This window comes from Corythoichthys intestinalis, chromosome 1, assembly GCF_030265065.1.
Source record: "Corythoichthys intestinalis isolate RoL2023-P3 chromosome 1, ASM3026506v1, whole genome shotgun sequence".
NCBI lineage: Eukaryota > Metazoa > Chordata > Actinopteri > Syngnathiformes > Syngnathidae > Corythoichthys > Corythoichthys intestinalis.
The window spans coordinates 21,878,563-21,906,544 of record NC_080395.1 but is presented as its reverse complement, the minus strand read 5'-3'; the positions used below and the strand labels follow the sequence as shown (position 1 = coordinate 21,906,544).

General features: G+C 39.7%; 1 protein-coding gene across 1 annotated transcript; it reads right to left on the bottom strand.

The window, feature by feature from the left end:
- Positions 1-69: 69 nt before the first annotated feature.
- dnaja2a (DnaJ heat shock protein family (Hsp40) member A2a) lies at positions 70-23,297 on the bottom strand. The gene is made up of 9 exons (XM_057848867.1): positions 23,120-23,297; positions 22,144-22,203; positions 9,403-9,632; positions 9,245-9,325; positions 9,032-9,165; positions 8,769-8,965; positions 1,137-1,281; positions 945-1,072; positions 70-874 (listed from the first exon to the last, which is right to left on the bottom strand). The coding sequence occupies exons 1-9, from the start codon at positions 23,195-23,197 to the stop codon at positions 686-688; spliced, it is 1,242 nt and encodes a 413-aa protein (XP_057704850.1). The 5' UTR covers positions 23,198-23,297; the 3' UTR covers positions 70-685.
- Between the last annotated feature and the right edge of the window lie 4,685 nt (positions 23,298-27,982).

The following is a 27,982-nucleotide window of genomic DNA, read 5'->3' as shown; positions in this document are numbered from 1 at the left end:
ACTCTGCAATTAGTACATACTGTTCAAAGTGAAGAGTGCACGTTAAACCTTAAATAATGAGGCACGAACAAGGATTCTTCAATTTATTCAACTCATTTTTGAAGCGTCTCCACGTGAATCTTGTATGAGTGCTGGAACCATCACTTTTTATATATTTATATATATATATATTTATACATGCACATGGTCTCAGCATGGATGCAGGCTGTTGTCTTTGTTCCTGTTTGTGTGCGTGTGTGCGCGCATGTTTGTGTATGTGATTTCACTTAGGTTTGTTCAGTTTTTTTTTTTCAATTTATTTTCATTTAAATCACACTGCTTCTGAATAGAGGAAACAATGGCGGGGTTCATTAATATACACAATCTGGGTTTAAAAATATAAAGAAGATGAAGGGGAAAGAACAAGTAAAAATCTACCAAGAAAAACAAAGCTGTAAAAATCTGAAACATCCTATGTGAAAACAGCACGTGTGAATGTGTCCTTTCTTTAAATTATTGTAAATTCTATGAAAAAAAACAAAACAAAAAAAAGCAACACTCAAACAAGAGACATTCCGCTGCCTTGGAGGAGGTAACGGCAGGATGTTTGCAGCGGGGCAGCCGCCACGTTTAAATAAACAAAGAATAAAGTCTATTTCTGCCGGCCCCGCCCGCCAACTCGCCCGCGCGCCTCACCGCCATCGGGCTACTGGTGAGCGCACTGGACCCCCGGACCGTGGTGGCCACCCTCCTCGTCCGAGCTGTCGTTGTAGGCCTCCCGGCGGCCCCCCGTCGACGAGCCCTGGTTGACGTCGTAGTCCTGCAGGTCCACCTCCTCCGTGTCACCCGTGATGAGCGGCGCCTCTGATCGTGAGGGAAGCATGTCCTCCAGCTCCTGCAATCCATAGACTGTTACATATGTCGACATTTTCCTTTATTATTTCAGGAATGGAAAATGGCCTTACCGCCAATTTTTCAGGGCTAATCCAGTTGCTAGCGGGGAACTGCACTTCGAACTTGACGTACAGGTCCCCCTTCTCAAAGGGGTTACGGTACTGCGGCATTCCCTCCCCTCGCACCACCCGCACCGAGCCTGGAGACAAATGGCAACGCATTCACAATTGCCTCCTTTTGTGGCGCCACGCGAGCTGCCTTACCTGGCTCGATGACCTTGCCGGCGGGGTGCTTGACCACAATCTGTCTGCCATCTAAATGTTTCAGCATGAACTGGAAGCCGCACAGCGCCTCCACCAAGCCGATCTTGTGGTTCATGAAGAGGTCGTTGCCATCTCGCCGAAACGTCTGCGTGTACAGAAAAGATATGAAGCACATCAACAAACTGTCATTCTCAATTATATGAATTTGTTTAGGAACAATCAATTGCCCGTTGCACAAATCACTAAACTCTTGTTACAAACTCCTATACAATTAACAAAGTTCGTACACTTCTTTCATGGCCAAATTCAAGCACTTTTTAAAGACTTTCAAGACCAATTTTCCAGTTTTTCAAACACCTTTTTTTAAACGTTATCCCAATTTTTTTTGTAATTTTTTTTTTTTTTTTTTGAACGATGGGGCAGAAATATAAAGGGGCCTACTTACAATTAAGCAACTGTCTTCCAAAATGTTCGACGACACTGGAGGCTCGAGATATTTAGGGGTCGCTTACATGGTGACGCTCCAAGAATACGACAAATTTCATGTTTGCATTTATATGGTTCCGTCTCCATTCAAACAGTGGTGCAATTCCACGTGAAAATGATATAGTATTCATGCCGCAATGCAATTTAATAGGGTGACAGCCAAAGATGCACTTCCTTAACAAAGCTCCTCAACCCGGAAGACAACATAACCCGCCCACTCCAAGCAATGACGTTTTTTATTAGATACCGTATTGGCCCGAATATAAGACTGTTTTTTTGCATTGAAATAAGATTGAAAAATGAGGGGGTCGTCTTATATTCGCGGTCTAGACATTATGCCCATTCACGACGTTAGATGGCGCCAGATATCATTGAAGCGATGTTCTGTCATGACAGATCTCATCAGTCTAGACATTATACCCATTCACAACGCTAGATGGCGCCAGATATCATTGAAGCGATGTTCTGTCATGACAGATCTCAGCGGTCTAAACATTATACCCATTCACGACGCTAGATGGTGCCAGATATCATTGAAGCGATGTTCTGTCATGAGATCTCTGCTACTTTCAGGTTTGCTTTATTTTATTGCAATGTTTTTCCTTATTCAGATTTGTTTCAAGAATACAGATACAGTTATACTTCACTTTGATGGTTAATGCAGTTATTGCAATTTTGTTGTTTTATCACAATACATTGGTTTATTTACATTTCAAAAACCAGAAGCCATTCATTTACGAATGTGATTGCACTTTAGTTTACATATTTAAATGTTCAGATATTACGATTTGAATGAGGCAAAATAACATGCTTTTTCTCTCAAATATATTATAATTTGTTTCGGATGTACTGTAATTATTTTCTATATAAAAATTTGGTGTTCAAAAAGTCTTTTTCCAAACTTGGGTCTTGAAAAAGAGGGGGTCGTCTTATAATCAAGGCCGTCTTATATTCGGGCCAATACGGTAATCAAATCCCCCCCCCGCCCCCCCACACACACGTTTTATTTTGCAGTAATATTCACTTTTTTTGGTCATATTTGTTGTCGGTTTTAAATGAATGTACAACACTGCTTGTCAATAAAAAAAAATACAAGAATGGCATCCATGCGTTTTTTTCCCTCTTGCTTCAAAAGGCACAAAAATGAAAAAATTATAATTAAAAGTATGATAAAATCAGTAAATTAAAGCCAACGTTCCGCAATGTTTGCCGTTTTGATGTTTACTATCAGCGACTGTGCTTTCCCAAAGTGTCGTGTGTGAGTGCTGACGTAATCCACACTGAATCGTTCCTTCATTTGGTTGCGGCGCAAGCCCCGCAATCTAATCCTTCCGCTTTGGAGCCTGGAATCAAAAGTGTGCATCTTCGCTGTCACCATGCAAAGTCAGGGCCATTCCGCAAAACAATTAGGGCTGCAGCTATCGATTATTTTAGTAGTCGATTAATCGATGAACTAGTTAGTTTGAATAATCGAGTAATCGGATAAGGAATATGTAAAATTAAAATACCTGAGCTCAGCCTCAAACAGTATAAAAAGTAAATAAATGAGGATCTATGTACAACAAAAGAACAATTGCCTTACATAGCAAAAGTCCGCAGCTTAAATGCTATAAAATGCAAACTTTTTTTTTTACAACGCTCTCAACAAATGGTTCAGACACATATTCCAACAAAAAGCAGCTAAATATACCTGTAAACTAAATTACAAATGCGTTAAAAAAAACATTAGCTCAAACTAAAGCTTATGTTGGTCTTAACATGGAGCAGCTGGATTCACCCATGTGAAATGAGGCAGACAAGAGGGCAGTGTATCCACCCAAATCAATAAAAATGCAGACACTTTTAAAATAGACCATTACAACACCACTTTAAATGAATCCTCGAAGCAGCAAAACTTAATTAAAATCTCTTTTTCTAATTGATTACTCGAGTTTATCGATTAACCGTTGCAGCACTAAACACAATTGTTGCGTCCTGGGGTAAACGGTAGGTTAGTTTGAAAGGTGCCAATTCTGAACGACTCTTGGGAGTGTGCGTTCCGGTGGCATGGAGCGTTTTGTGGAAAACTCTGAACGAGCCCTATATCAGTGATGGCGTAGTGATAGCATGCTGTTTGGTGGACACACAAGTCACGGTCGAGGAAACCTTGCTTCCTTGGAATTTTGGGACACTGGGAAAATGGCTCCCAATCCTACAAATGGTAAGCTACATGATATCTCAATGGACGTAACTTGTGTGGAGCTGTAGTTCAGAACAACAATAAAGTAAAACGGTATTGCAGTCTGTCATTCTCCTTAAAATAAGTGGGTTTTCTCATGCAACAAAAAGAGTCAATCGAGAGCCAGGCGATTAGGCAGAGTCCTAGCGGCAACGAAGCAAAGGAAAGTGGCTCCCCGCCAGATTAAACAGAAGGGGTGTACGTGGTGTGAAAAAAGAGCAACTGATCGTGGGATAAAAGTATTGTATTGTATTAAACCACAGAAAAGGCAAATGTATACATTTAAACACTATTGTATTTGTATAGTGTAGGGCTGCAGCTATCGAATATTTTAGTAATCGACTGAAAATTCTATCGATTAATCAGATAAAATATAAAACATTTTATGGTAAAGAGCTATTATATATATACATTAAAAAACAAGACATTTCATCTAATATTGAACCATTTTCAGTCAATCATTGTCTTTATTTTCGATGAACATTGTTGAAAACAGCCAACAATTGCATCTCGGATGTATCCTCGGATCATAGAGGCACTGCCTCGTATCAAAGTCATCTGCCTTAGGTGCGCTATTTTAGGCTTGAATTCCTCGAGCTGAGTCCAATGGCTGGCTGGAGCCCTGGTGGCCATGAGTTCAAAACTCTTTGCTCCCCCAAAAAAGTGACACTTCAATTATATATATATAAATTTATATATATGGCGGAAAACACTGGTGACTTGAAGTTCCGCTCTGAGACCCCCAATGTAGCCAACTTTCAAAATGGTCCGATATGCATGGATACATCATTGTAAAGCTTAAAATCTCAATTTTCTGGGGGAAGAAAATTTTTGAGCAGGAGGGCATTTTTTTTTTTTTTTTTAAATATTTTTTTAAACAGCAAAACCCTATCTGGAGGTGAGAGCACGCGAGAACAGAATTACAGACGCCATGACTTTAACGAGATATTATCGCGTACCTACTTTGTTTCGATCCAAAAACTCCATGTTGCATGTATCACTGAGTGTCAAGACACAGCTGTGAATGGCCACAGTTGCATTTTTTTGGGATTTTATGGGTTAAACATGGTAATATAACAAGGGTCGCGATGCAGAAATCGCAGATATCAAGGAGTGGTCGAGATTTTCTTTTTCATATATTTACCCTTTTAAACTTTTTTTTCAATTTTTTTTATTTATCATCTAACATATCGGAGAAAATTCGACAGTAACAAAAAAAAAAATACAGTTAAGCGATAGCTATGAGGTGACTTTTTTACAGACGCCATTTTTTTCATTGTGACAATTTGTTTAAAAGTTTAAAATATGAGAGTGAATAATTTTTTAAAGTCTTTTTTTTTTTTTTTTTTAAACTAAATATGAGACATCAATGAATGATTCTAAGCTAAAAATGACAGACATTTTGAATGATAAATATAATTAATTACCTTTGTTTTATGGCTGGGTTGAAACAAAAGTGGTTGCGCGACGTCTGTAAACAGGGGTTTTCAGGGTAAAACGGACAAATTAAAAATAGTTCGGGGGCTTTATGTGCCAGGAATCTGCTGTGGCAGCATATAGACATTGTTCTATCAAACACAACAGTTGTTTTAGCTTAAAATACAGCAGTTTCTTTTAAAGAGGAGTGCAAGATCAGAAACTGCTTTTTCAGTCTTGTCTGTGTTTCCGCCATATATTTATATATATATATATATATATACACACACACACACAGTGGGGAGAACAAGTATTTGATACACTGCCAATGGGTTTTCCCATTGTGAGTGTATCAAATACTTGTTCTCCCCACTGTGTGTGTGTGTGTGTGTGTGTGTATGTATATATATATATATATATATATATATATATATATATATATATATACACATACACACACATACACTTTTATTAGGGAAGGGCAATTAATTTTTGAAAAAGATTTTTTCTTTGATTGAAAGTAGTTTTGATAGAAGCAACTTTTTCTGGGATTGAATGATTTAGACACAAATGTCCTACCCATAATACAGCCCAAACAAAAAAGGATTGCTTCAAACAAAACAGTTTCAATGAAAAATTAAGTGGCCAAATGAAAAATTCTGAGTCTTAAAAATTTTATCGCATTCAATAACTTTTTTCTATGATTGAATTTTTTTAGATTTTCGATTGAAGTGATTTTTCTTTTGAATTTTGTTGTTGTTGTTGTTGTTTGAAGCAACTTGTTTTTTGATTAAATGATAAAGGCCCAAATGCAAAACTACATTACTTCAATCAAAAAAGTTGTTTCAATCAAAAATAAACTTGACTTCAAAAGAAAAGTTTTCAAATGCATTTCTTTGTTTCAAATCTATTTTTGTATTCAAACACATTTTTTTTATTGAATTGACTTTTTTTTATTAAAAATATATATTTTGATTGAAATGACTTTTTTTTTGATTGAATAATAGAGACACAAATCTACCTCCATAGAAACCTAGCCCTCCGCAGGGCTAACGTTACGTGAGCAAGTGACAGCGAGCAACATCTTTATTAGCGCTGAGAATCTACTGCTTTAAGATGGCGGCTGTTTACTAATACCGCCCAGTCCGTCATTTCGCATCTAGATCTACATAGATGTAATATCTATCAGACGCATCAGACGCTACCTGCTACTACCGTAGTATTATGCGGACGTACTGTAGTTTTTAGCAACGTCGGAGTAGAGGGGCTGTCGACTGCGGTAAGGTTTTAAAAAAAAAAAAAAAAATTTTATTGCTTCTTCCTCTACGCACGTGACGGCATCGCGTTTTCCCACATTAAAAGTAGTCTGGGCAAAACGTGATGCTTAGAGCTGGCAAAATTAATGGATTCCTCGAGGTGAATAAAATTACTCGGACCAGTTTTTAAACTTGAGTGACTAGAGTTGCTCGAGTATTCGTTTCAGCTTTAGTATAGTGTACGTTTGATTAAACTTCTAACTATTCACGCCCGGACTCAAATGCACTGCACTGGATGGATAATGTGGCATACGAATGTCTAGGGCTGCAGCTATCGATTATTTTAGTAGTCGATTAATCTATCAACTAGTTAGTTCGAATAATCGATAAATCGGATTAGGAACATTTAATACGTTGCGGAATCAATTTAAGGAGATGTAAAACCAATACTTGCTAAAATCAAACTTTCAAAAGAGCATTAAATGCGAATACAAAATAATGTTCCCGAGGGTTTCTTCAAACTATGCATGCAGAATTGCACTTTCTTGTAAAAAAATAAATCAAAATACCTGATCTTAAAACAAATGAGGGTTTAACTACAACAAAAGAACAATTGGCTAACTTGCATAGCAAAAGTCCGCTAGTTTAAATGCTATAAAATGCTAACGTTTTTTAACAATGCTCTCTGAACGCAAGGATTCACAAACTATGTAAAGTCACGGTTGCCACCCAGAAAGTGTACCCACAAGTCTTTGCGCAAACCATTTAATTGGTAGATTTGGTTTATATTTTTTTTCTCTCTAAAAACAAGAGTGTACAATAACAAGACATATTTACAGGTATGTTACCCTCGTCGCCACTGTGGGAACACTAATAATTATATTTACAATTATGTAATGTAGTGAGTAAATGCAGTCTTTTTGCAGCTCTCCTGCGAATGAAGAGCTATCAGGGCAATGTGTTACTTCTCAGGTTAAGAGCTGTGAAGCGGCACCTGCTCATGACAACGGCGTTCGTATGGCCACAAATTGTATTGTGCTAACATCTATAAATATCACAATGCTAAAAGGGGGCGGGAATCTTCTATGTTGACCAATGGACCAAAATATAAGCCCTTTATAAGTGACAATTTTTCACCATTTAGAAAAATAAAGACCTGCTGTCCACATATGTGGACATCACATATGGGGTCATGTCGGCCACATTATTTTGTTATTAGAGTGGAGTATATGACCCCAAATGTGGTGTCCATTTCTGGACGGCAGGTCTCACTCATAATTAACGTAATTTTTGCAGCATTTATGTGCGGTACTCACACCACGATTGTCACACAATTGCTGCGCTCATAGGCAATATAATTTTTTTGTGTTTAAACATTTTCACCCTTATCAAAGGTCTAAGAAATTTAGGATTTGCAAATTTAGATTCTTTGCGCAACCATGTTTTACATGAAGCTCATTTGTGCAGCTCGTCTTTTTCTTTAAGGATTTCTACAGGTTAATGAGCTGTACTGTATCTCTTTCGGTGAAATATCCCATAATACCAACAAAAGTTCAGTTCGGCTTAAATATCAACAAATAGTTTATGAAATTTGTTGCGTATGTCTTGGTTAAAAGCGTACAGTACAGTGTTCTTAATCATTGTTTTATTTTAAAGCGACCCACAGATTTAAAGACTTGTAGGCTGTAATAAGCCACAATTGTTCTCTTTTACGAAAATGTTATTAGAAACACATTATTGCCATTGGTTTAAAAATCTATAATATTTAGTACATTTTTTGACCTACGCAGGGCACCACGTTTTACGGGCGCAATACACGTTGGGGGTGATGATGCGGTTGGGCTTGAGCTGTGCTCTATACAAGCGAAGCTAGTATGACAACTGGCATGATTTTGTCACATTCGGCTGCTAGAAAGATTGTTTTGTTACAGAGCTGTGGGAGGAGTTGCCGACGTCATACTTTTCCATACCAATTCCAGCTCATCAGCAGTGTCTTTATACCGATCCTAGGCGGCTTGCCGAGATATTGACTTGCTGTCATCTGACAGTTTGTATTCTTGACCCCTTTGTTAAGAGTTGCATCCTTGCCTTGTTTTTTTCGTTCATCTGCTACCCACCGCGTTTTAAAAAAAACATTTTTTATTGATGCCGACCTACTGTCACGGACCGTTTTCGCGATCGCGTGTTTTTTTTTTTGTTCAATAAACGCTTTTAGGCCAATCAGTGCCATATAAAGTATGAAAGCTATCCATATACCTCATGCTCTTTCTCCTGCAGCACCAGAACAATGTCGCCCGGTTCCACCCCCGGCGCCTGATCCGCCTCGCCACCAAAGGTGATCTTCTGTCCGTGCTTCATGCCCTTGTCCACGTGGACCTCCAGGATCTTCACCTCTTTCACCACCTTCTTACCCTCACACTTTTTACAGCGGTCCTTCTCACTGATAACCTCGCCTAAGAGCAGACAACTCAGTTTTACCGCTTCTTCCTCGTTTTAACATTTCTTTTTGAGAGGCCCACCTTCGCCGTTGCAGTCAGTGCACACAGACTGCATCTGTTGCACCATCCCCGGTGCCAGCTGTCTGATCATGATGCGCATGCCACGCCCTCGGCAGGCGGTACATTTCTGCACGGCGCCGGTCTTGCCGCCCTGCCTGCAACGCACCAACGCAACACATGAAATAGATAATTCTAAAAGTACATGGGAAGAGAAGAGCTGTGGATGAAACATACCCGTTACAAGTGCTACACAGTACATTTTTGCTAAGTTGTAGCTTGGTGGTCTTGCCGTTATAAAGGTCCTCAAGCGATACCCTGCAAGAAAAACAAAAGTTAAGATCATAATTTCCTCTTTTTTTTTGCAACAAGCCCTCCCTCTTTTGAAGTCGTACTTAAGCGGGTGGACCATGTCCTCGCCTCTCCGCCGGCCTCCGTTGCGTGAGCGTCCGCCCTGACCACCCATGAAGTTGAAGATGCTGCCGCCGAAGATGTGCGAGAAGATGTCATCCATGCCGGGTCCGCCGCCGCCGCCCTCCCGTAGGCCCTGCTCGCCATAGCGGTCATAAAGCTCTTTCTTCTCAGGGTTGGTCAGCACCTCATAAGCGAAGCTGATTTCCTTGAACTGAAGTAGAAATGGGGACGTTTAAGGAGGAACTTGACATGCCGACACTACATGAGCACCAGCGTACAAACTGCAATCCAAGGAACAAGCTGTAGGTTTCGGGACATCAATAACTGTGGTTTTGTATTTGGTAACATTAACAGGCCAAAATATGCTGTTACATGACATATGCAACCCATGCTGAAATTTGGCACTGGTTCTTGTCCAGGCAAATTTTTCAGACCAAATACCGAGTTAAAAATATAACCCAAACCATGATGCTAAAATATATCGCTACTATTACAACACCTAAAACCGCACTTACGCGTTTAGGTGTGGATTTTTTTGGTGTGTAGTAGGGGTGTAACGGTACACAAAAAAATCTCGGTTCGGTACGTACCTCGGTTTTGGGGTCACGGTTCGGTTCATTTTCGGTACAGTACGAAAACAAAATGCAAAATATAAATGTGCTAGTTGTTTATTACACACCTTTGTGCTTTCAAGAATAGGAACATTGTCCTATACATAGCTAGAATTCTGCTCAAAAAGTAGCGGGTATTTAAAGAAAATCCAACAACAATTTGACTTTCAGACCCCGCGTATTGGTCAGCTTTCTTTCTGAAAGAAAGAAGAAAAAAGAAGACCTGTGCTAAAGAGAAAAGCAATCCCAATGACAAAGATTTTAACATGTATTTTAGAATTTGAATTGCCTCAATGAATCTTTTTTTCTTATGAACGGTTTTCAAAAGTTTTATTGGTGGATTTTCTCAAGTTAAAGCGCCACACAGAAATTAATAAATTTAATTGTGTAAGCAGGATCTGTGTATTATTCTTATTATTTAATTACAGATGTTTTAGCTCATTTCAATTTATTTTATTTAAATGGGCAAACATTTATTTTATTATGTGTTTTTATTTTACAAATACTATGTGATGTAGCATTCATTTATTAGTATTTCTATTGAACTTTAGTTCCTATGTGAATATTACAGTGGGGAGAACAAGTATTTGATACACTGCCAAAGGGAAAACCCATTGGCAGTGTATCAAATACTTGTTCTCCCCACTGTAGTTCTCACTTGTTTTGTTGTGGTAGGAGGGTTTTGTATTGAACACGGGGCCGTGTTGGTTATCATTATAGCAGAGAAGACAGCAGTAAATCAACAAAGACAAGTCAACTGTGCCCCGATCTACCACTCAGGAGATCTGATGGACTCAAAAAGTGTGTTACGATTGCATATTAGTTTGAAAATCGATCGGATCCACCGTATTTTTATACAAGTGACTTCCGGTCTGCCCGATCCTAGCTACCGGTAGTAGTATTGACGCAGGAGGGTCGCGTCTCGCGTCAAATAATAAACTCTGCCGTTCTTTTCGCGTGCGTTGTGTTGAGCCGCTTCTGGGACCCGTCTAACACGCGGCCGCGCTGCGACTGGTGCGCATTGGCTGATTGACTTTAACGCCCACCTTTCACTGCGTTCTCACGGCGGCCACGTTGTCGCGTCGTTGACGTTTCTGGGTAATACTGTCCTACTGTGTTGTAGAGCAGGGCGGTAAACCAAAAATTTACCGTCACCGAAATTCTTAACGATGACCGACGTAATTTTGACCATGTCGGTAAATTCGGTAAATTAATAAAACAAGAAAATAGTCTTTTCATCCCGCTTTGATTCTGTGTTGTTCGTCTGTTCATTCCCCTTTAAGAAAGCAGTGAATGTGCTTACGTAGGGAGTCACGTGATCATCAGGAAGCCAATCAAACAAAAGCCCGGTAAGCTAACGCTAGCAGCTAACGCTACAAGCAAAACGTGATGGAGTGTGGCTTAAGGGAGGTTCACCAAACTTTCAACCGACATTTAGTAGACTCTTGGTGGCATCCAGACGGGCTTTCACCCGCTGTCCTCCTTTGTTCTCACGATTTCCGGAGATGGTGCTTTCAGTGCTTTCTACTGGTAGCCAGGCTAACGCTAGCTAGCGGCTAACGCTACAAATGAACGTTATGGAGTCGGATAGAGGCTCTAACCTTGTCGAAACGGCTGAACTTAATGAGTGGATTGGGCACGGACTGCATCTAGCAATTACTATGTGGCGTTATTTTGTATCTGTCTGTGTGTGTGATTCCTCTGATAGCTTTTGTGATGGTAAAGAATTCTGCATAAAGTACAATCCAACGGCGAAACTTATAATGACCGAGAAATGGCCCCAGCTATTTTTATTGTGCGTGCATTTATGAAAAAATGCACTGGGGGGGGGACCCTTAAACCATAAAGTAAACACTTGTATTTAATAATTATATCACAGCAGCCATTAACAATAAGTTGTCTTTTTGAAGTGTACTGTTCAAGCTGCAAGTCATTTGTGTTACAATTACATGTTTGCACAGGCATATTGATTTTGACAATGTACATTGTTCAAGTCATACACGCTGTTATAAATGTTCATACTTGGATTCTTATTGCTTACAATACATTTTTATTAGGGCTGTCAAACGATTAAAATTTTTAATCGAGTTAATTACAGCTTAAAAATTAATTAATCGTAATTAATCGCAATTCAAACCATCTATATAATATGCCATATTTTTCTCTAAATTATTGTTGGAATGGAAAGATAAGACACAAGATGGATATATATTTTCAACATGCGGTACATAAGGACTTATTATTATTTATTATAACAATAAATCAGTTCTAAATCAGTTATAGAAATTTTATGCTAAAACCCCTCTTAATGTTTTCGTTTTAATAAAATTAAATTTTCAATCAAAAAATAAACTAGTAGCCCGCCATTGTTGATGGCAATAATTACTTACACTATAAAATCAGTCGCACCCAAACGCCAGCAGAGGGCAGCAAAACTCCGCAAAACACAATTAACAGGTGGGCCTTTCACTCTAGTGACATTTAAATATGTCTGAGCTGGGCAAGTGCGTTAATTGCGTCAAATATTTTAACGTGATTAATTAAAAAAAATAATTAACGCCAGTTAACGCGATAATTTTGACAGCCCTAATTTTTATAAATTTAATGTTTAGACTGCATGTACAATTGTTAAATACAGTATATCAAATTGAATGCTGGTAAATAAATCAACAAGAAATAGTTAATCTGTATTTCATGCATTTATTCAGATTTTCAAATTATATAACAGTCCGCTTGGGCGAATTTATCGTCATTTATCGTTATCGAGATAAATCTGCTCAATTTATCGTGATACATGTTTAAGGCCATATCGCCCAGCCCTACTGTGTTGGTCCTCATTATAGTAGAGAAGACGGAGTAAATATAATCTACACAAAGAAACTAACCCGATCGACTCACAGCCTCGAAAAGGGTTACATTATGTCAGAAACTCGTTTGGTACACCACCGTTCCGAACCGAGCACCACGTACCGAAACGGTTCAATTCAAATACATGTACCGTTACACCCTTAGTGTGTAGTAGAGTTGTTCGATATTACTTGGTAGTTGATAATATCGGCAGAATAAAGCATTTTAAAATGATATCGGATAATGTTGACATCGCTTGTTGGCCAATATGCATATTGACTTCAAAGTGATGTAGAAGCCTTCTGCCTTTGTACAAGGGCTGGTCACAGCTTAGAGCAGTAAATGCTTGTTGACCATTAGATGTCTTCAAACTAAGATGCTTGGGATTTGATATGTGAGCAGACCATTTGCATTCACTGTACAAAAATTAAATGAACAATAAATGTTTGAAAAATAATGAATATGTAAAGTCTACGACCGCATATATCAGTATGATATCGGCATCGAATTTTTGGAGTTGGAAAATATCGGTTAAAAGGTCATTATCGGACAACTCTAGTGTGTATGTATCGGTGTTGTAGACAATTATGGCAGAATATTAGGTTATACAAAAATGCTGCTTCATTTGGACAAGGCCAACGTATACTCGCTTTTGGGACAATAAGGTAACAATTGCACAACCTGACCAAATGGGAAACTAAAGATGTACCGAAAATTTGGTGGCCAAAAATGTCCTGCCTAAATACGACGAAATATACGGATTCCATTTCAATCTGAAACTTTCCTCTCACTGAAAAACATTACAGACATTGAAGTTGCGTTGGCGCACGCAAATAGGTCAGTAACGTGGACTTTTCTTTCCACTAGAGCAGTACTTCTCAAATAGTGGGGCGGGCCCCCCCAGGGGGGCGCAGACCGATGCTGGGGGTGGCGCATGTGACCTTGAGGAACATACTTTTTGATCGTACTAGAATAAAGCGTAATTGCACATCTACTCAGTGGGTGGAAGTGCCGCTCTGATTTTCAGCATGTGCGCAATATTTCTGAACCAACTAAGAGCACACAGCAAAGAGCACTAGAGATATGAAAAGCTAAGACAAGGAAATATGACAATATGATGTATGTAGCATTTGTCTTTGACTTTTAGTACAGTGGGAGACAAGGAAAGGCCAGTCTGTTTACTTTGTTTTTAAATGTTTGCATTGGACAGCAGGGATTATTTTTTTTCAGCGAAAACGTGCCGAATATTGCCAACAATCCTCCCGCTTTGTCAGTGTTGCATCAGCAAACCAGCAAGCATTGTCAGAGTCATATAAGGTTGCATACCAAGTTGCTCTGTGCAAAATAACCCCACACCATAGGAAAGGAGCTGATACTGCCTGCAGCAAAAATAAAAACTGTCCCTCTGTCCAATGACGTAGTCGTTTTTGTTCTATTAATTTTTGTGGGTTTTTTTTCGGTCTAATTGTTTGGCATATTGTCCTCGTGAATTAATGTTGGTAATCAATTTGAAATTATTATTTATTTATTTTATTAAATTTTATTTTTCAGTATCCATTGTTAAAAATGTATTTTGAGTATTTTACAGTATGGATGTGTTTTTTTTTTGTAAGTTCATCTATTAAACTTTTTTCTGTAATATTAAAAAGAACACAGTGTTATGCAGAGGTGTACTTATGATAATAGGAATTTTATATACAAATGCTACTACAGTATATTTACAGTGGCGGCAGAGTTGTGGGGGGGCACGGAACGTCTACGTCTTCCTGGGGGGGGCATCACAGAAAATAATTGAGAAGCACTGCACTAGAGGAATGGGTCTTAACCTTGCTTAAGGTACCGAACCCAACGAGTTTCACATGTGCAATCACCAAACCCATCAGAATTAAATAAGCTTTATTTTTAACTCACAAAGATATTGCTAAGACAGCAAACTAATATTTACCATTAGCGAATTACTGTCAAATTCCTTCTTTTTTAAATATTATGTTGTTCAACATTAAGCCTGGATCACATACCATTTTCATGGCGTAAAATATGACGCAAATGTTTTTAATGACAGCGCCGTCCACGTTGCCTGCAGGTCTGTTGTACTTCCTCATCCCCAGTGCAAGTCAAGCTTCCACTAAGCAACCCACTTCATCCTCCTTTCAGATTGAGGAATAGCAGTTGGCAGAAATTGAATAAAGGCTGTAAATTCAGGGCAAACCAGTCCAAAACCTGGTCTAAAACGCCCCTTTGTCTAGATTTAGTCGGCGCATGAAAATGGGGCACTACAGAACAAAAATAATTAAATAATATTTGATAAAAAGTACGTATGACTCGTATCATGTTTACATTATACACACACTCTTTCTCAACACAGAGTTACCAGAGAGAAAAAAAACATGTTTTATCACTGCTAGACACACCAAACATGCTGGAATTATCTCTCTTAGCTCATGGGAAACGTTCATTACAGTGTTTATTAACTTTTATTTTGTATAAATGCAAAATCATATTGGAGGTATGGCCTCCTCGGCAGCCACCCTCCGCAAACATGTCAGTTGGCCCTCCTCCTCTAAGCCATGGCCGTCTGTAACTTTTCTGTAGCCTAAGTATTCTCATACCAGCGATTTCGTTTTCTTCGATGGGAGAAAGTTCCGGAGTTTCACCTCCTCCAGCCATTGTGTAGCACAGCTGACTGGCTGACACTGAGCAACAACCGGTGGGGGAGATTTAAGCATTACAGCTGCAAGCGAGGGATTTCTCCATGCAATTTTGGGACATGAAAAATAGCTAATACCTTAGGGCCGGTATGACGGAAAATGCCGTTTGCCGTTTTGAAACCTTGAGGTTTTCATACCACGGTATACCTTGAAACCGGTAATCGGCACATGTCACAATTACATCTGACTATGCATGGGATCCCATTGCACGACGGGAAAAAAAATGAGTCTGGTCTGAACGCAGCATGACAGCGCAACAGCAGATATGCGCTCACAAGACAAGTCTTGGCTGCATATAGTACTGTAGCGTGACCACCACGCAACATCCACTTCCCACCAGTAGATCTGAATTGAGAACATTCTCTTCTTTCCCCCTTCGAGCAGCTAACTAAACAGATAAACCTGATGCTTTTCAAATTCAGACACTCACTCGCTGGCTCCCAAGTAAATAAGCCGAGACCACTGAGTAAAAACAATGATAACAAAACTATTGGAGTCAGAGCATGCGCATTCAATGAAGTCTATTCTGAGGCAGTGTACTTCAAAGCGACTTCACTTGACCCGCGTTATAAAGAGTGTTACCCCTGAAACACACAGAGTCCGCCGCGCTGCGCTCAGCTCCGTTCCGGATGACGCAAGAAATACAATGCAGATCGCCTGCGATGCCCACAGCATACGACTCTCATGCGGTCCGTACACCCGTGGACTCTAGACGCGCATGCGCAAAACGGAGGAGGCTATGTGATCAGATCAACACAAAGTTTATTATTGTGACAGTATTGTCAGGGGGAAAAACACGCCAAAAATGCACAAAGGCAAATAGTACAGTTTAGCTACAGTTAAATTCAGTTCAACAGACACAAAAGCACCCAATAACCCACGGATGCAACAACAACAAATCTACGCACGCACGCGCACGAGGTAAGATCAAGGCTTAAAAATCCAGCCCGACCTGACCCGGGCCCATGGGTATTAAAGCCTGACCCGACCCGATCAATTAACTTGATTCTCAGGTCCGAGCCTGACAAAACCCGAAATTTTATGTTTTATTTATAGGCTGGAGCCCAGGGCCCTCCCCCTCGAAATTTTACGTTTTATTTGTGAGGACTCAGGAGAAGGAGCACGAGGATGCGATGCGTCAGACCTGGACAGAGCACTGCTTGGAAAAACAAATTAAAGCCCTTCTTTTGCAAAGAATTTTCCCAGTTAAAAAAGACTGTATATGCATATTCAATAAGCATTTATATCTTTTATATTTGTGTGTCTGTTCTATCAGCTACACAGTTCATGTTTAATTTCCTTGGCAATTAAACGCAGCAGCCCATTTGACATCTATTTTAATTTCGAGTTGGCAGAAAAAAAGGTAAGTTTTTTTAATGTTTAAATAGTCCACATATTTTTTTATAATCATTATAAATGCATCTGCACAAAGAAATAACGCTGGAAAAGTTTGTTAAATATATTTCTGTGTGGTATACTGTGCTCACATGGACACACCTATCTGACAAGGAGAGGCTCTGCGCGGCTCCTGTTCGCAATATCCTTTCAAATGATTTTATAACAAGTATTCCGTAGTTTAACATCCATACATCGTTTTAGTTTACATATATACAGTGGAGCAAATAAGTATTTAGTCAATCATTAATTGTGCAAGTTCTCCCACTTGAAAACATTAGAGAGGCCTGTAATTGTCAACATGGCCAAACCTCAACCATGAGAGACCGAATGTGGGGAAAAAAAACAGAAAAACACATTGTTTGATTTTTAAAGAATGTATTTGCAAATCATGGTAGAAAATAAGTATTTGGTCAATACCAAAAGTTCATCTCAATACTTTGTTATGAACCCTTTGTTGGCAATAACGGAGGCCAAACGTTTTCTGTAACTCTTCACATGCTGTTTTGGGGCTATCGTTGGGCAACACGGACTTTCAACTCCCTCCACAGATTTTCTGTGGGGTTTAGATCTGGAGACTGGCTAGGCAACTCCAGGACCTTGAAATGCTTCTTACGAAGCCACTCCTTTGTTGCCCTGGCTGTTTGTGTGGGATCATTGTCATGCTGAAAGACCCAACCACGTCTCATCTTCAGTGCCCTTGCTGATGGATGATGCTCACCGTTCTTGTTATCATTTAGACGCCACGGGGTGAGATCTTGCATGGGGCCCCAGATCGAGGGACATTATCAGTGATCTTGTATGTCTTCCATTTTCTAATAATTGCTCCCACAATTGTTTTTCTTTACACCAAGCGTTTTACCTATTGCAGCTTCAGTCTTCCCAGCCTGGTGCAGGTCTACAATTTTGTCTCTGGTGTCGTTCGACAGCTCTTTGGTCTTGGCCATAGTGGAGTTTGGAGTGTGACTGACTGCGGTTCTGGACAGGTGTCTTTTATACTGATAATGAGTTAAAACAGGTGCCATTAATACAGGTAATGAGTGGAGCCTCGTTAGATGAAGTCAGACCTCTTTTGCCCCTTTCCCACTGAAACTAGTGGGTCAACGCGCGTTTTTTCCAAGCCGATGCAACCCACTAGCAATTGGCATTTGGCACCTTTCCCACTGACAAAAAAAAAAAAGCCGTCTTTTTTTCTTTTCTTCACCCATCTAACCCCCACTCCTCCTCAGCTGTGCATAAGGTTACGTGACATCACCACGCTAAAATGCGTGTCGACAAGTGCGACCGAATTTATTCAGTTCAAGGAAGTAAACAACGCAGAGCAAAATGGAAGCCCCCTTTCTTTTTGTGTTCTCTGTTTTCATGCTTTTTACTGCCCTCAAAATGATCAAAATGCAGCAAAGGATCAACACTCTGCTTGTGCTGAGGCAACGTAAGCGACGTGAATTCATTTTCTTCTACTAGCTTTCTTATGAGCGTCGACGTAACTACGGTTGTGGGGCGTGTTAAATGGGAGGCGACTGGCACGTTGTTATGACGCATCACGTAAGAGCCTACGTCACCACGATGATTAGGGTGTTGACTGTTGACCCGGGGTTTTGCTTTCACACTGCATGACGATCAGAGCCGAGGTGATTTTAACGCGGGTCGCTTGGCGGGTTGATTGACACGGGTTGAGGCGGGTCGCTGCACCTTTCCTACTGCCACCAAAAGCCGACTGTTATTGGGTTGACATGGGTTTTTTTGGCCAGTGGGAAAGGAGTATTAGATAGCAAGAAATCTTGGTTGTTTGTAGGTGACCAAATACTTATTTTCCACTCTAATTTGGAAATAAATTTTTTAACCCTTTAACACCTAACGTGTTGGCAGCGACGCGTTTCCGCATATCGTCTTTGAAGCGTCGTCACGCTGTAATTACGTCACCCATGTGCCGCTGGTTGGTCTCATTTGAAAGTGCGGAAGTTGATGTCCACACCAGTTTTTATTTTAAGTCAATCGACCAAGTAAAACGGGAGATAATGTCATTTGAGTTTTATAGTTTTATTGCACCTATAAATATGCATTAAATCGATGCATGGACCATGTGTCTATCTCCATATTTTCATCATTTCTTGTCCTTTTTCAAAACTGAAAGCAGCACAAAAGACTACATATCCCAAGAGCCGTTGTGATGTCAAGAAGGACGAACCGAATGTGAACATTTTTTAATAAACTGCCGACGAGGCGCCAACTAAGGAAAGGGAGGCATGCGAAGCAACGGCCGGTTGGATTGAGCGAGCGACTTTGAAACGTGCAGAATGAATCTAAAACTAAATTTAGCGCAAGCTAATGCATTATTTCATTAACTCAAGGAAGAAGATGAGCCGTATTTGTCGTTGTTTTCCTCGGATGAGTCGGTGTCTCGGCAAGCAGAAGTGACAGCAGCGCACAAACGGCGGAAGAGTAGGCTGCATGTTGTTCAAGAAGAAGCTTTATTGAGAGCACAAAAAAACGCAAAAAAAAAAACAAAAAAAACAAAAAAAAACTTGGCTCACATGCCTGGAAAATCTGAATTGAACTGAACTACAGTACTTGTCAATATTTTTTAAAATACTTTTTTTAATGTTATATATATTTTTTTCTTCACTATAATCTTTTCAATTTTTATATATCAATTTTTATATAGATGTGTGTTCGAGAAGCTTGATTGCATGTACGCTTATACTTTTGATAAGGTGATGGGTACAACACCTAACTTTACAAAGAGATATCCTCCAAACCCTTTTTTGTGTTAGATGATATATATAATTTTTTTCCTCAGTATTTTGCACTGTATGTAACCTGTTTTGACCATGGTATGTGCAAAGGCCAAAAACGCCTATAACCATACCTGCTGTTTGTGTTGAATTATCAAACATAAAACTATTCAATCTTATTTTTTCCTATTGAATGTTTATCCCAACAAGTTGAATAAATATTATCAAGCTTCAAAATGGTTGGTCGAGCATGTTTGGTTGTCAATCGGACATCATCAACATTACAAATTTTAAAAATAGATTTAGGGATTTTTTTGTCTTTTTGGGTCCAAAATGTGGATGATAATTGGTCAGTGAAGAAAACGACAGTTTGGACATGGAAGTTCAAGGTGTCCTGAAAAAAGGGACCCAACTTGGCCATTGTGAACAACTCTTTCTTTGAAAAAACTCTAAAGGCAACATCAAAAGCATGCAAATTCGGCCAAAATAGGCTTAGGTGTAAAAGGGTTAAAAATCAATGTGATTTTCTGTTTTTTTTCCCTCATGTCTCTCATGGTTGAGGTTTACCCATGTTGACAATTACAGGCCTCTCTAATCTTTTCAAATAGGAGAACTTGCACAATTGGTGGTTGACTAAATACTTATTTGCCCCACTGTATTTATTATAAAAAAAAAAGGCCCGACCCTGCCCAAAATTCAGGTCGGGTCAGGTGGTTGGCTTAAGCTCTTACCTCTAACACGCACACATACACAAATATAGTGTAGCACTTGCAATAATTGCCAGTGGCAATTAGTTTCAATAAATCAGCACAGAAGTTTAGCTCACTTTTTACTGTTTATTTTTCTCTGCGTTCTCTTCGCGTTGCCGCATTGAAAACACCAATACGTCGCGCTGATGAGCAATGCAGTGCTTTCTAGTGACGCTACAATAGTGTTAGGAAGAATTTCTTTGCCTTTAGTCATTTTAAAATATATTGTTTGGAGCTACACGAGCACTGTACATCCCATGCAAATGACCTGTATACATTTTGTTTTGTGTAAATTTCAATAAAATATGGTTAAAATTAGATGCATAATACTTTTATTAACATTATTTACTTGGAAAGACTGGATATTGCTGCCATTCTATTTCCTGTTTGGTGCGTGCTAAACAGCAGAGCTTGATCCGGCCGCATGTTGACGGCCTAGGCGGACTCAGGCGCATCCGGATCGGAGCTGAGTGGATCATGTGGACCACCTCGTATTGACTAAAATACAAACGTATTTGTTGCGTCATTCGGAACGGAGCTGAGCAAAGCGCGGCGGACTCTTGTGTGTTTCGGACTTTACTTGTATGCGGGAATAATCAGCGAGGGACACGGCTGTCGCTCATGTCCTTGTGATGAGCGGTGGATCAGACGTCAGCGCAATAAAGCAGAGATGCTCCGTTTCATTAAAAAGTTCTAAAAAGTGGAACTGTGTTTTTCTGCAGTTCATTTCCATGTACTTAATTATTTAATTTATAGCGTGTCAAGCTAAACAAATTCTGTATCTAATTTTATGTTGTGTATTGTTAGGGGGTGTAACGGTACACAAAAATCTCGGTTCGGTACGTACCTCGGTTTGGAGGTCACGGTTCGGTTCATTTTCGGTACAGTAAGAAAAAAAAATGCAATATAAATGTGCTAGTTGTTTATTACACAACTTTGTGCTTTCAACAACAGGAATATTAGCCTATACAAAGCTAGAATTCTGCTAAAAAAGTAGCGGGTATTTAAAGATAATCCAACAACAATTTGCCTTTCAGACCTGTGCATTGGCTGATTGACTTGAACGCCCGTGTTTCACTTCGTTCTTGCGGCGGCCACGTTGTCACGCCATTGACATTTCTGTGTTATACTGTCCTACCGTGTTGGTCCTCATTATAGTAGAGAAGACGGAGTAGATGTAATCTACACAAAGAAACTGTAACCCGATCGACTCACAGCCTCAAAAAGTATGGGTTACATTACGTCAGTAACTCGTTCGGTACGCCTTCGTTCCGAACCGAGCACCACGTACCGAAACGGTTCAATACAAATACATGTACCGTTACACCCTTATATATTGTTGAAATGTCAGTAATGAATAAAAAAAAAAAAAAAAAAAAGATAATAAATAAGAAATATCCCAGAAAAACATAGGTAGCAGTGTTGCACTTAAACATACCCCTTACGACTATTTATTGATTATATTTTCATTTTCATAACATCACAAAAATACCTTTTTGTGGGGTAAATCTTATTTTTTTCCACCCTCGAATAATTGTAACTAATCCTTTGGCCTTTAGAGTATGCACCGCAGTTCAACTTAATCTCTGTTGAAGGTTTTAAGGGGTCAATGAACCCTACCACCAAAATCTTTGAGAACACTTACAATTAACACCTCACATTTCTTCAGTCTTTTACCTTGTCACCAGCGTTGGGGTTCTTGTCCGGGTGATATTCTTTGGCCAGTTTCCTGTATGCCTGACGAGATAACAACACCAATCACTATCAGTCCACCAGCACATGTGCTTCACCCTCAATGACGTCACGTCATACGCCTATGACGCAACCACACGTGACGAAATCGAGAGATTAGATGTTACAAAATGTGCACAAAAACATCAAATGTATTTTTTCACGATTCTATACAACAAAAACAGTAGTCTATCAAGTTTGTTTACCCACATTTGTCGTATAAAATGGCGGCTTGAAATGTATAAGAAACGTGAGGATGGCTATTAGCATCTTAGGCTAGCGATAGGCACAATGACTAACAGTATCTACAAATGTAAACCCTTAAAACAGATTATTAACGCATTCCTTAATTAAAAAAAAAACTAGCCAATTATAATAGAAACTAAAATACCCTTATGACCAAAAAACGGGACACATTTTCGACGTATTTACGTACTTAAAATCGTTCAAAATTAACGATCGGACTGGCATTAATGTTCTACATTTCGTGACAGCACGGGTTTTGTTTGATTGTCTTTATTCGGCCCCATTTCTAATTATTTTGTACTTGATAGGCTCATGAATCATCTCTTGGCCAGCTTCATGGCAATCAGTAACACCTGTACGGTTGCTAGGGGAGGTCAACAGCGAAAATAGCAAACAAATAGATCAAGCAAAGATTCGTTTTTAACCAACTTTATGTTTAGTAGAGAAAACATTTGGAAGGCCACCCTGACGCCTTGGATGACATCGTCACAAACACGAAACACGAGCATCCAGGCCGGTAAACGAGCTACCATTAGCTCGCCATGCTATCGACGCACTTCCTGATTCCATTTTTTTTTTTTTTTTTACTAGCGCCCCGGCAAGTCAAAGGCAGCCCGGGCGTCGGGTGCAGTTCGCCGGCTTTCAAGCAAGGCCGCTCTCGCCTGACATGGTTTACCTTCTTCAGATCGTTCTCGGAGGCGGAAGGCGAAACGCCGAGCAGGTCGTAGAGCTTCGTGTCGGCAACATTGGCCATGTTTGTCGCTGCAGATGTTGCTTTCAGCGCGGAGGTGGACGGACAAAGAGACGGCGCCGGGTGGAAAATGTTTCGTTCGCCTTTCGCGTCTCCACTTCCGGTGGGGTCCAACGCGCTATCTGTCCGCTATCGCCCTCTATAGTCGAATGACTGATATTACAGCCAAAACAAAGTTACCCGCTTCACTTCCAACGCCGCGCCAGGGCTTTTTTGTCTTCAGTTTGGATTTAGACTTTTTTTTTTTGTTTTGCTTGGTCCAGGATTTTATGATTAAAACACATTAGCATCATTATTTATTTGTGGAAACATTACACTTTTAACTAGGGCTGCAGCTATTGAATATTTTAGTAACCGAGTACAGTGGTACCCCAACACACGATCGCTTCGACACTGACTTGCCATTTGTTTCTACATCCGACGACAAGCTCGAAATACGACGATTTATGCCAGCGCCGAAGTTTCTTTGTTTTCCCGCAAAACGGACACATGGCAGATTTTCTTGTGAGAAAAATAGCATGAGTTCCAAAAATGTTAGTGCAGGTGGTGAAAAAAGGAAAAGGTGAGGCTTACCATTGATATGAAGATGGAAATAATCGAAAAATATGAGTGTGGAGTGCGCTCCCGGGAACTGGCTCGACAATGAATGTCGGCGATCTCGACAGTGCTGTTCTGCTAAAATGTGCTACATCGGCGAAACTCCTACAACAGGCGAGTTTGACAGCCAAAGTACTACTGTGGCCTTTCAACTTGTTTTGTTTGGATACATACAAGCAGAAAGTACTAAGAAATGCCTTAAAAAATACTTAAAGGTAGTTTTAACAAATAAGGACGTCTAAATGCACTACGTGACTGATGTGGTCAACAGATTAACACTGCTTTGAAGCTACCACAAGAAAACACAATGGTTAAAAGTATGAGAGGGAAATACATACAAAAAGTATTTTTAAGGCAATGAAAATGTAATAAAAAAATAAATAAAAATAAAAAATAGTGAGTATTTGGCGCTTTTAACCGATGTGCGCATGTTTGCGGAAGCTTGCGTGACAAGAAAAAAGACAACAACAAATTCACTGCTTTCACTCAAAAAAGTTAAGATCTTACGTATAAATAGAATAGAATAGAATAGAATAGAATAGAATAGAATAGAACACCTTTATTGTCATTACACAAAGTGTTATGAGATTCAAAGCTGCCCCATAGAGTGCACACACACACTTACGCATAGAATGGACTGATAAATATATACCTCCAATATCTCCAATTTGCAAGATTAAAAAACAAAACAAAACAAACAAACAAAATATATATATATATACTGTTTATATACAGTATATACAGTATATACAGTATATACAGTATATATATATATATATATATATATATATATATATATATATATATATATGTATATGTACATTCTTACCTAAAAATGTCATTACGCTTGATAGCACACATCACTTAAATGTTTTTTCCCACGTGTTTCAATTCAATTTCCATTTGTGTTAAACTATTTTTAAGTTCTAGTTAAGTTTTAAGTTCAAGTCTATAGTTCCTGACAAAAGTCTTGTCGCTTATCCATTTTGTAGAAACAATGCTAATAACCTGACTTTTAATTATTCAGTTGGCTTCAGAAATGGCTCATATGAAAGCTAAGACCCTCCCAAATGATGTTGAATGTACAAAAATATATTTGTTTCACTGAAAAAAGATTTATCATCTAATGAAGTCCTAAAGGTCAATTCTGGCAAGACACAAGTTTTGTCGCCTACAGAAAGTAGTGTGAAAATTGAACAAAAAATGTACTTCAAATACAAAAATATGTTACATAACATAAGCAAATCAAGTAGTGGTGCTGTGAGATCCAAATTTAATATTTTGTATGACTTCCATGGGCTTCTGCAAGGATTCATACAATTTATTGATGACGTCATCAGCAATACATCAAAAAAGCAGTCTTGCATGCCTCCCAGAGTTCATCAACATTCTTGGGTTTCGTCTACTATGCTTCCTCTTTCATCCTACCCCAGACATGCTCAATGATGTTCATGTCTGGTGACTGGGCTGGCCAGTCCTGGAGGATCTTGATCTTCTTTGCCTTGAGGAACTTTGATGTAGAGATATAAGTATGCGATGGAGCACCATCCTGCTGCAGAATTTGTCCCTTTTTATGGTTAGGAATGTAAGAGGCAGCTAAGATTTGTTGATATTGTTGATATAAAATAAATGTATGATACCTGGTGTATTGGAGCACAATAGGCACCAGTGCTACTTGGTGTTTTATCCATCAATGACTACCAAGCTAAAATTGACAGGCACCAGTGCTACTTGGTGTTTTATCCATCAATGACTACCGAGCTAAAATTGCCAGTTAGCTTTATTAAGTTTTTATTTTACACCCTCATCAGTCTACAGCGCTGTATTTTTACAGATTAAATAAAGCCTGTATAAAAGACACGTTAGCCACGCATCGACAGTTGTCATAATTAATAGAAATCTAGCCCTCTGCAGGGCTAATGTTACATTAGCAAGGCACAGTAACGTTAATCTTATTTATTAGCGTTACGTTAACTTAATTTTACCTTGTCTCAAGTATCGCTCCTCTGCTCTCGGAGTAAACAGGGTGCCTTCGTTGGAGCGGGGGCTAGGCGGGCGGGTCGCGCGGTGGTGCCTGGCCCGGGTTTCGGGGGCGGTCATCTGGCCCAGCCGGGGTTACAGAAGCGTCGGCGGGGCCGCGGGTAGCCTGGGCCGGGCATGGGTAGTGTTATGCAAGCGCTGCCTTACAATGAATACATGAAACAGTGTTCGCCTTGGTCTCCAGCTTGAAATGCTCCCACACTTTTGATATTTTCTGCTTTTTCTTGGTGCTTTTCTCTTCACTTTCATCGGCCTCTTTGTCGCTACCTCTATATTTACGCGTGGTTGAAATCAAATATATCCACCACCTGTCCCTTTCCTGCATTAAAAGTAGTCCGGGCAAAAATTCATGCTTAGAGCTGGCAAAATTAAACGATTCCTCAAGGCGGTAAAAATTCCTCGATCAATTCTTAAAATCGAGTTACTCGAATTATTTGAGTAATCGTTCAAAGTGCATATGACACTAAAAAACATGTTTATTTCATACTAAACACAGTATTTTATGCTCCTGAATGAAATGGACCGCTTGGATGTGTGTGGAAGCGATCATTTTATTTCTTCAATTTTATAATCCCGCGCCATGAAAATGAATAACTTCCTGATTTGAGGAGGAATGCGAATATGATATCACTGGGTCAGCATCTCACAGTACAGCATTGCCTTATAGTAGGGGTCTCCAAACCGGTCTTCGAGCGCCGCTGTGGGTCCTGGTTTTTGTTCATACCGATCAAGGTCAGACTTTTTAACTAGGGTTGTTCCGATCATGTTTTTTTGCTCCTGATCCGATCCCGATCGTTTTAGTTTGAGTATCTGCCAATCCCGATATTTCCCGATCCAATTGCTTTTTATTTTGCTCCCGATTCAATTCCAATCACTCCCGATAATTTTTCCCAATCATATTCATTTTGGCAATGCATTGAGAAAAAATTGAATAAAACTAGGACGAATATATACATTCAACATACAGTACGTAAGTACTGTATTTGTTTATTATGACAATAAATCCTCAAGATGGCATTTACATTATTAACATTCTTTCTGTGAGAGGGATCCACGGATAGAAAGACTTGTAATATTTAAAGGATAAATGTGACTTTGTATATTGTGACTAAATATTGTCATCTAGTGTATTTGTTGAGCTTTCAGTAAATGATACTGTAGCCATTTAACTTCTGTCCAAATGCATGATGGGAAGTGCGACCATGACTGTGCGTCGTGGTACCAATTGATATATCTTCTGTGACGGCCCCTGGCCGTTTAATAGTTAATTTTCTGAGGTTCTTCCAGTCAGCTGATCGTTGCCTCCACCAGCTGGCTGCTTCCCCTCCCACTGTGACGACAGCTGATCGACGCAGGACGGACCGACGACATCACCGCCGCTGATTGGCCACGGAAAAAGGCGCCAAGCTTCTTAAACCTGCCGCTGTCAACGTTCTAGGAAGTCACATTTGACAGTATTCTGCCGCGGTCCGCCTCGCCAGCTATTTGCTCGCCATTCACTCTCGTTTGCATTTGATCGCTACTTTGATACGCTCCCGCTTTTTCGGTGAGGTCTTTTGTGTTCATTCGTTATTGGATCGTTTTTGTTCACCACTGTAAATAAGAGCACTGAAGCAAGTAAGGGTAAGTCGCCATTTCTGTTCAACCTGTTTTCTCCTGTTTTGTATAGAGTAGGAAGTTAGGTTAGACGCTGTCTTTTCTTTGTTCCTTTTACATGATCAAGGTTTAGTTAGCGGGTGGGGTTTAAGTGCAGCTCCTTTTGTTTGTTGTTTTGGCCTGGGCTTACCCTGAAGTCACGCTTCGTCGGTATTCTGTATATATTCATTGCGAGTTTGATTGTTCTGTAAATAAATTTGTGTCCACTCGTATAATTGTGTGGCTTGTTTTATGTTACGCCCTTCGCGAGCCGCCTTTGGCACGTAACACTTCTCTGCGTTGGGAAATAATATAAGGTGTTAAGATAAAGATCAACTACGACTTTTCTTCCCCACATTGCTTCCCACGATTATTCTAATCGTTGGGAGAGGAATTGTAAGGCTTTAGCCATTAAAAAAAAAGGCTCCAAAGGCTGCCAAAATTCACTCTACTCATTTTACGCTGCCTTTTAGCTCTATATACTGTATGGGTAAAACGCCGCCATTATAGATTGAA

Coding starts and splice junctions, on each gene's coding strand:
- dnaja2a (XM_057848867.1), bottom strand. CDS start 23,197: ATGGCCAATGTTGCCGACACGAAGCTCTACGACCTGCTCGGCGTTTCG. Junction 22,204..23,119: donor CCGAGAACGATCTGAAGAAG/GTAAACCATGTC, acceptor TTATCTCGTCAG/GCATACAGGAAACTGGCCAA. Junction 9,166..9,244: donor CTGTGTAGCACTTGTAACGG/GTATGTTTCATC, acceptor GGTGCGTTGCAG/GCAGGGCGGCAAGACCGGCG.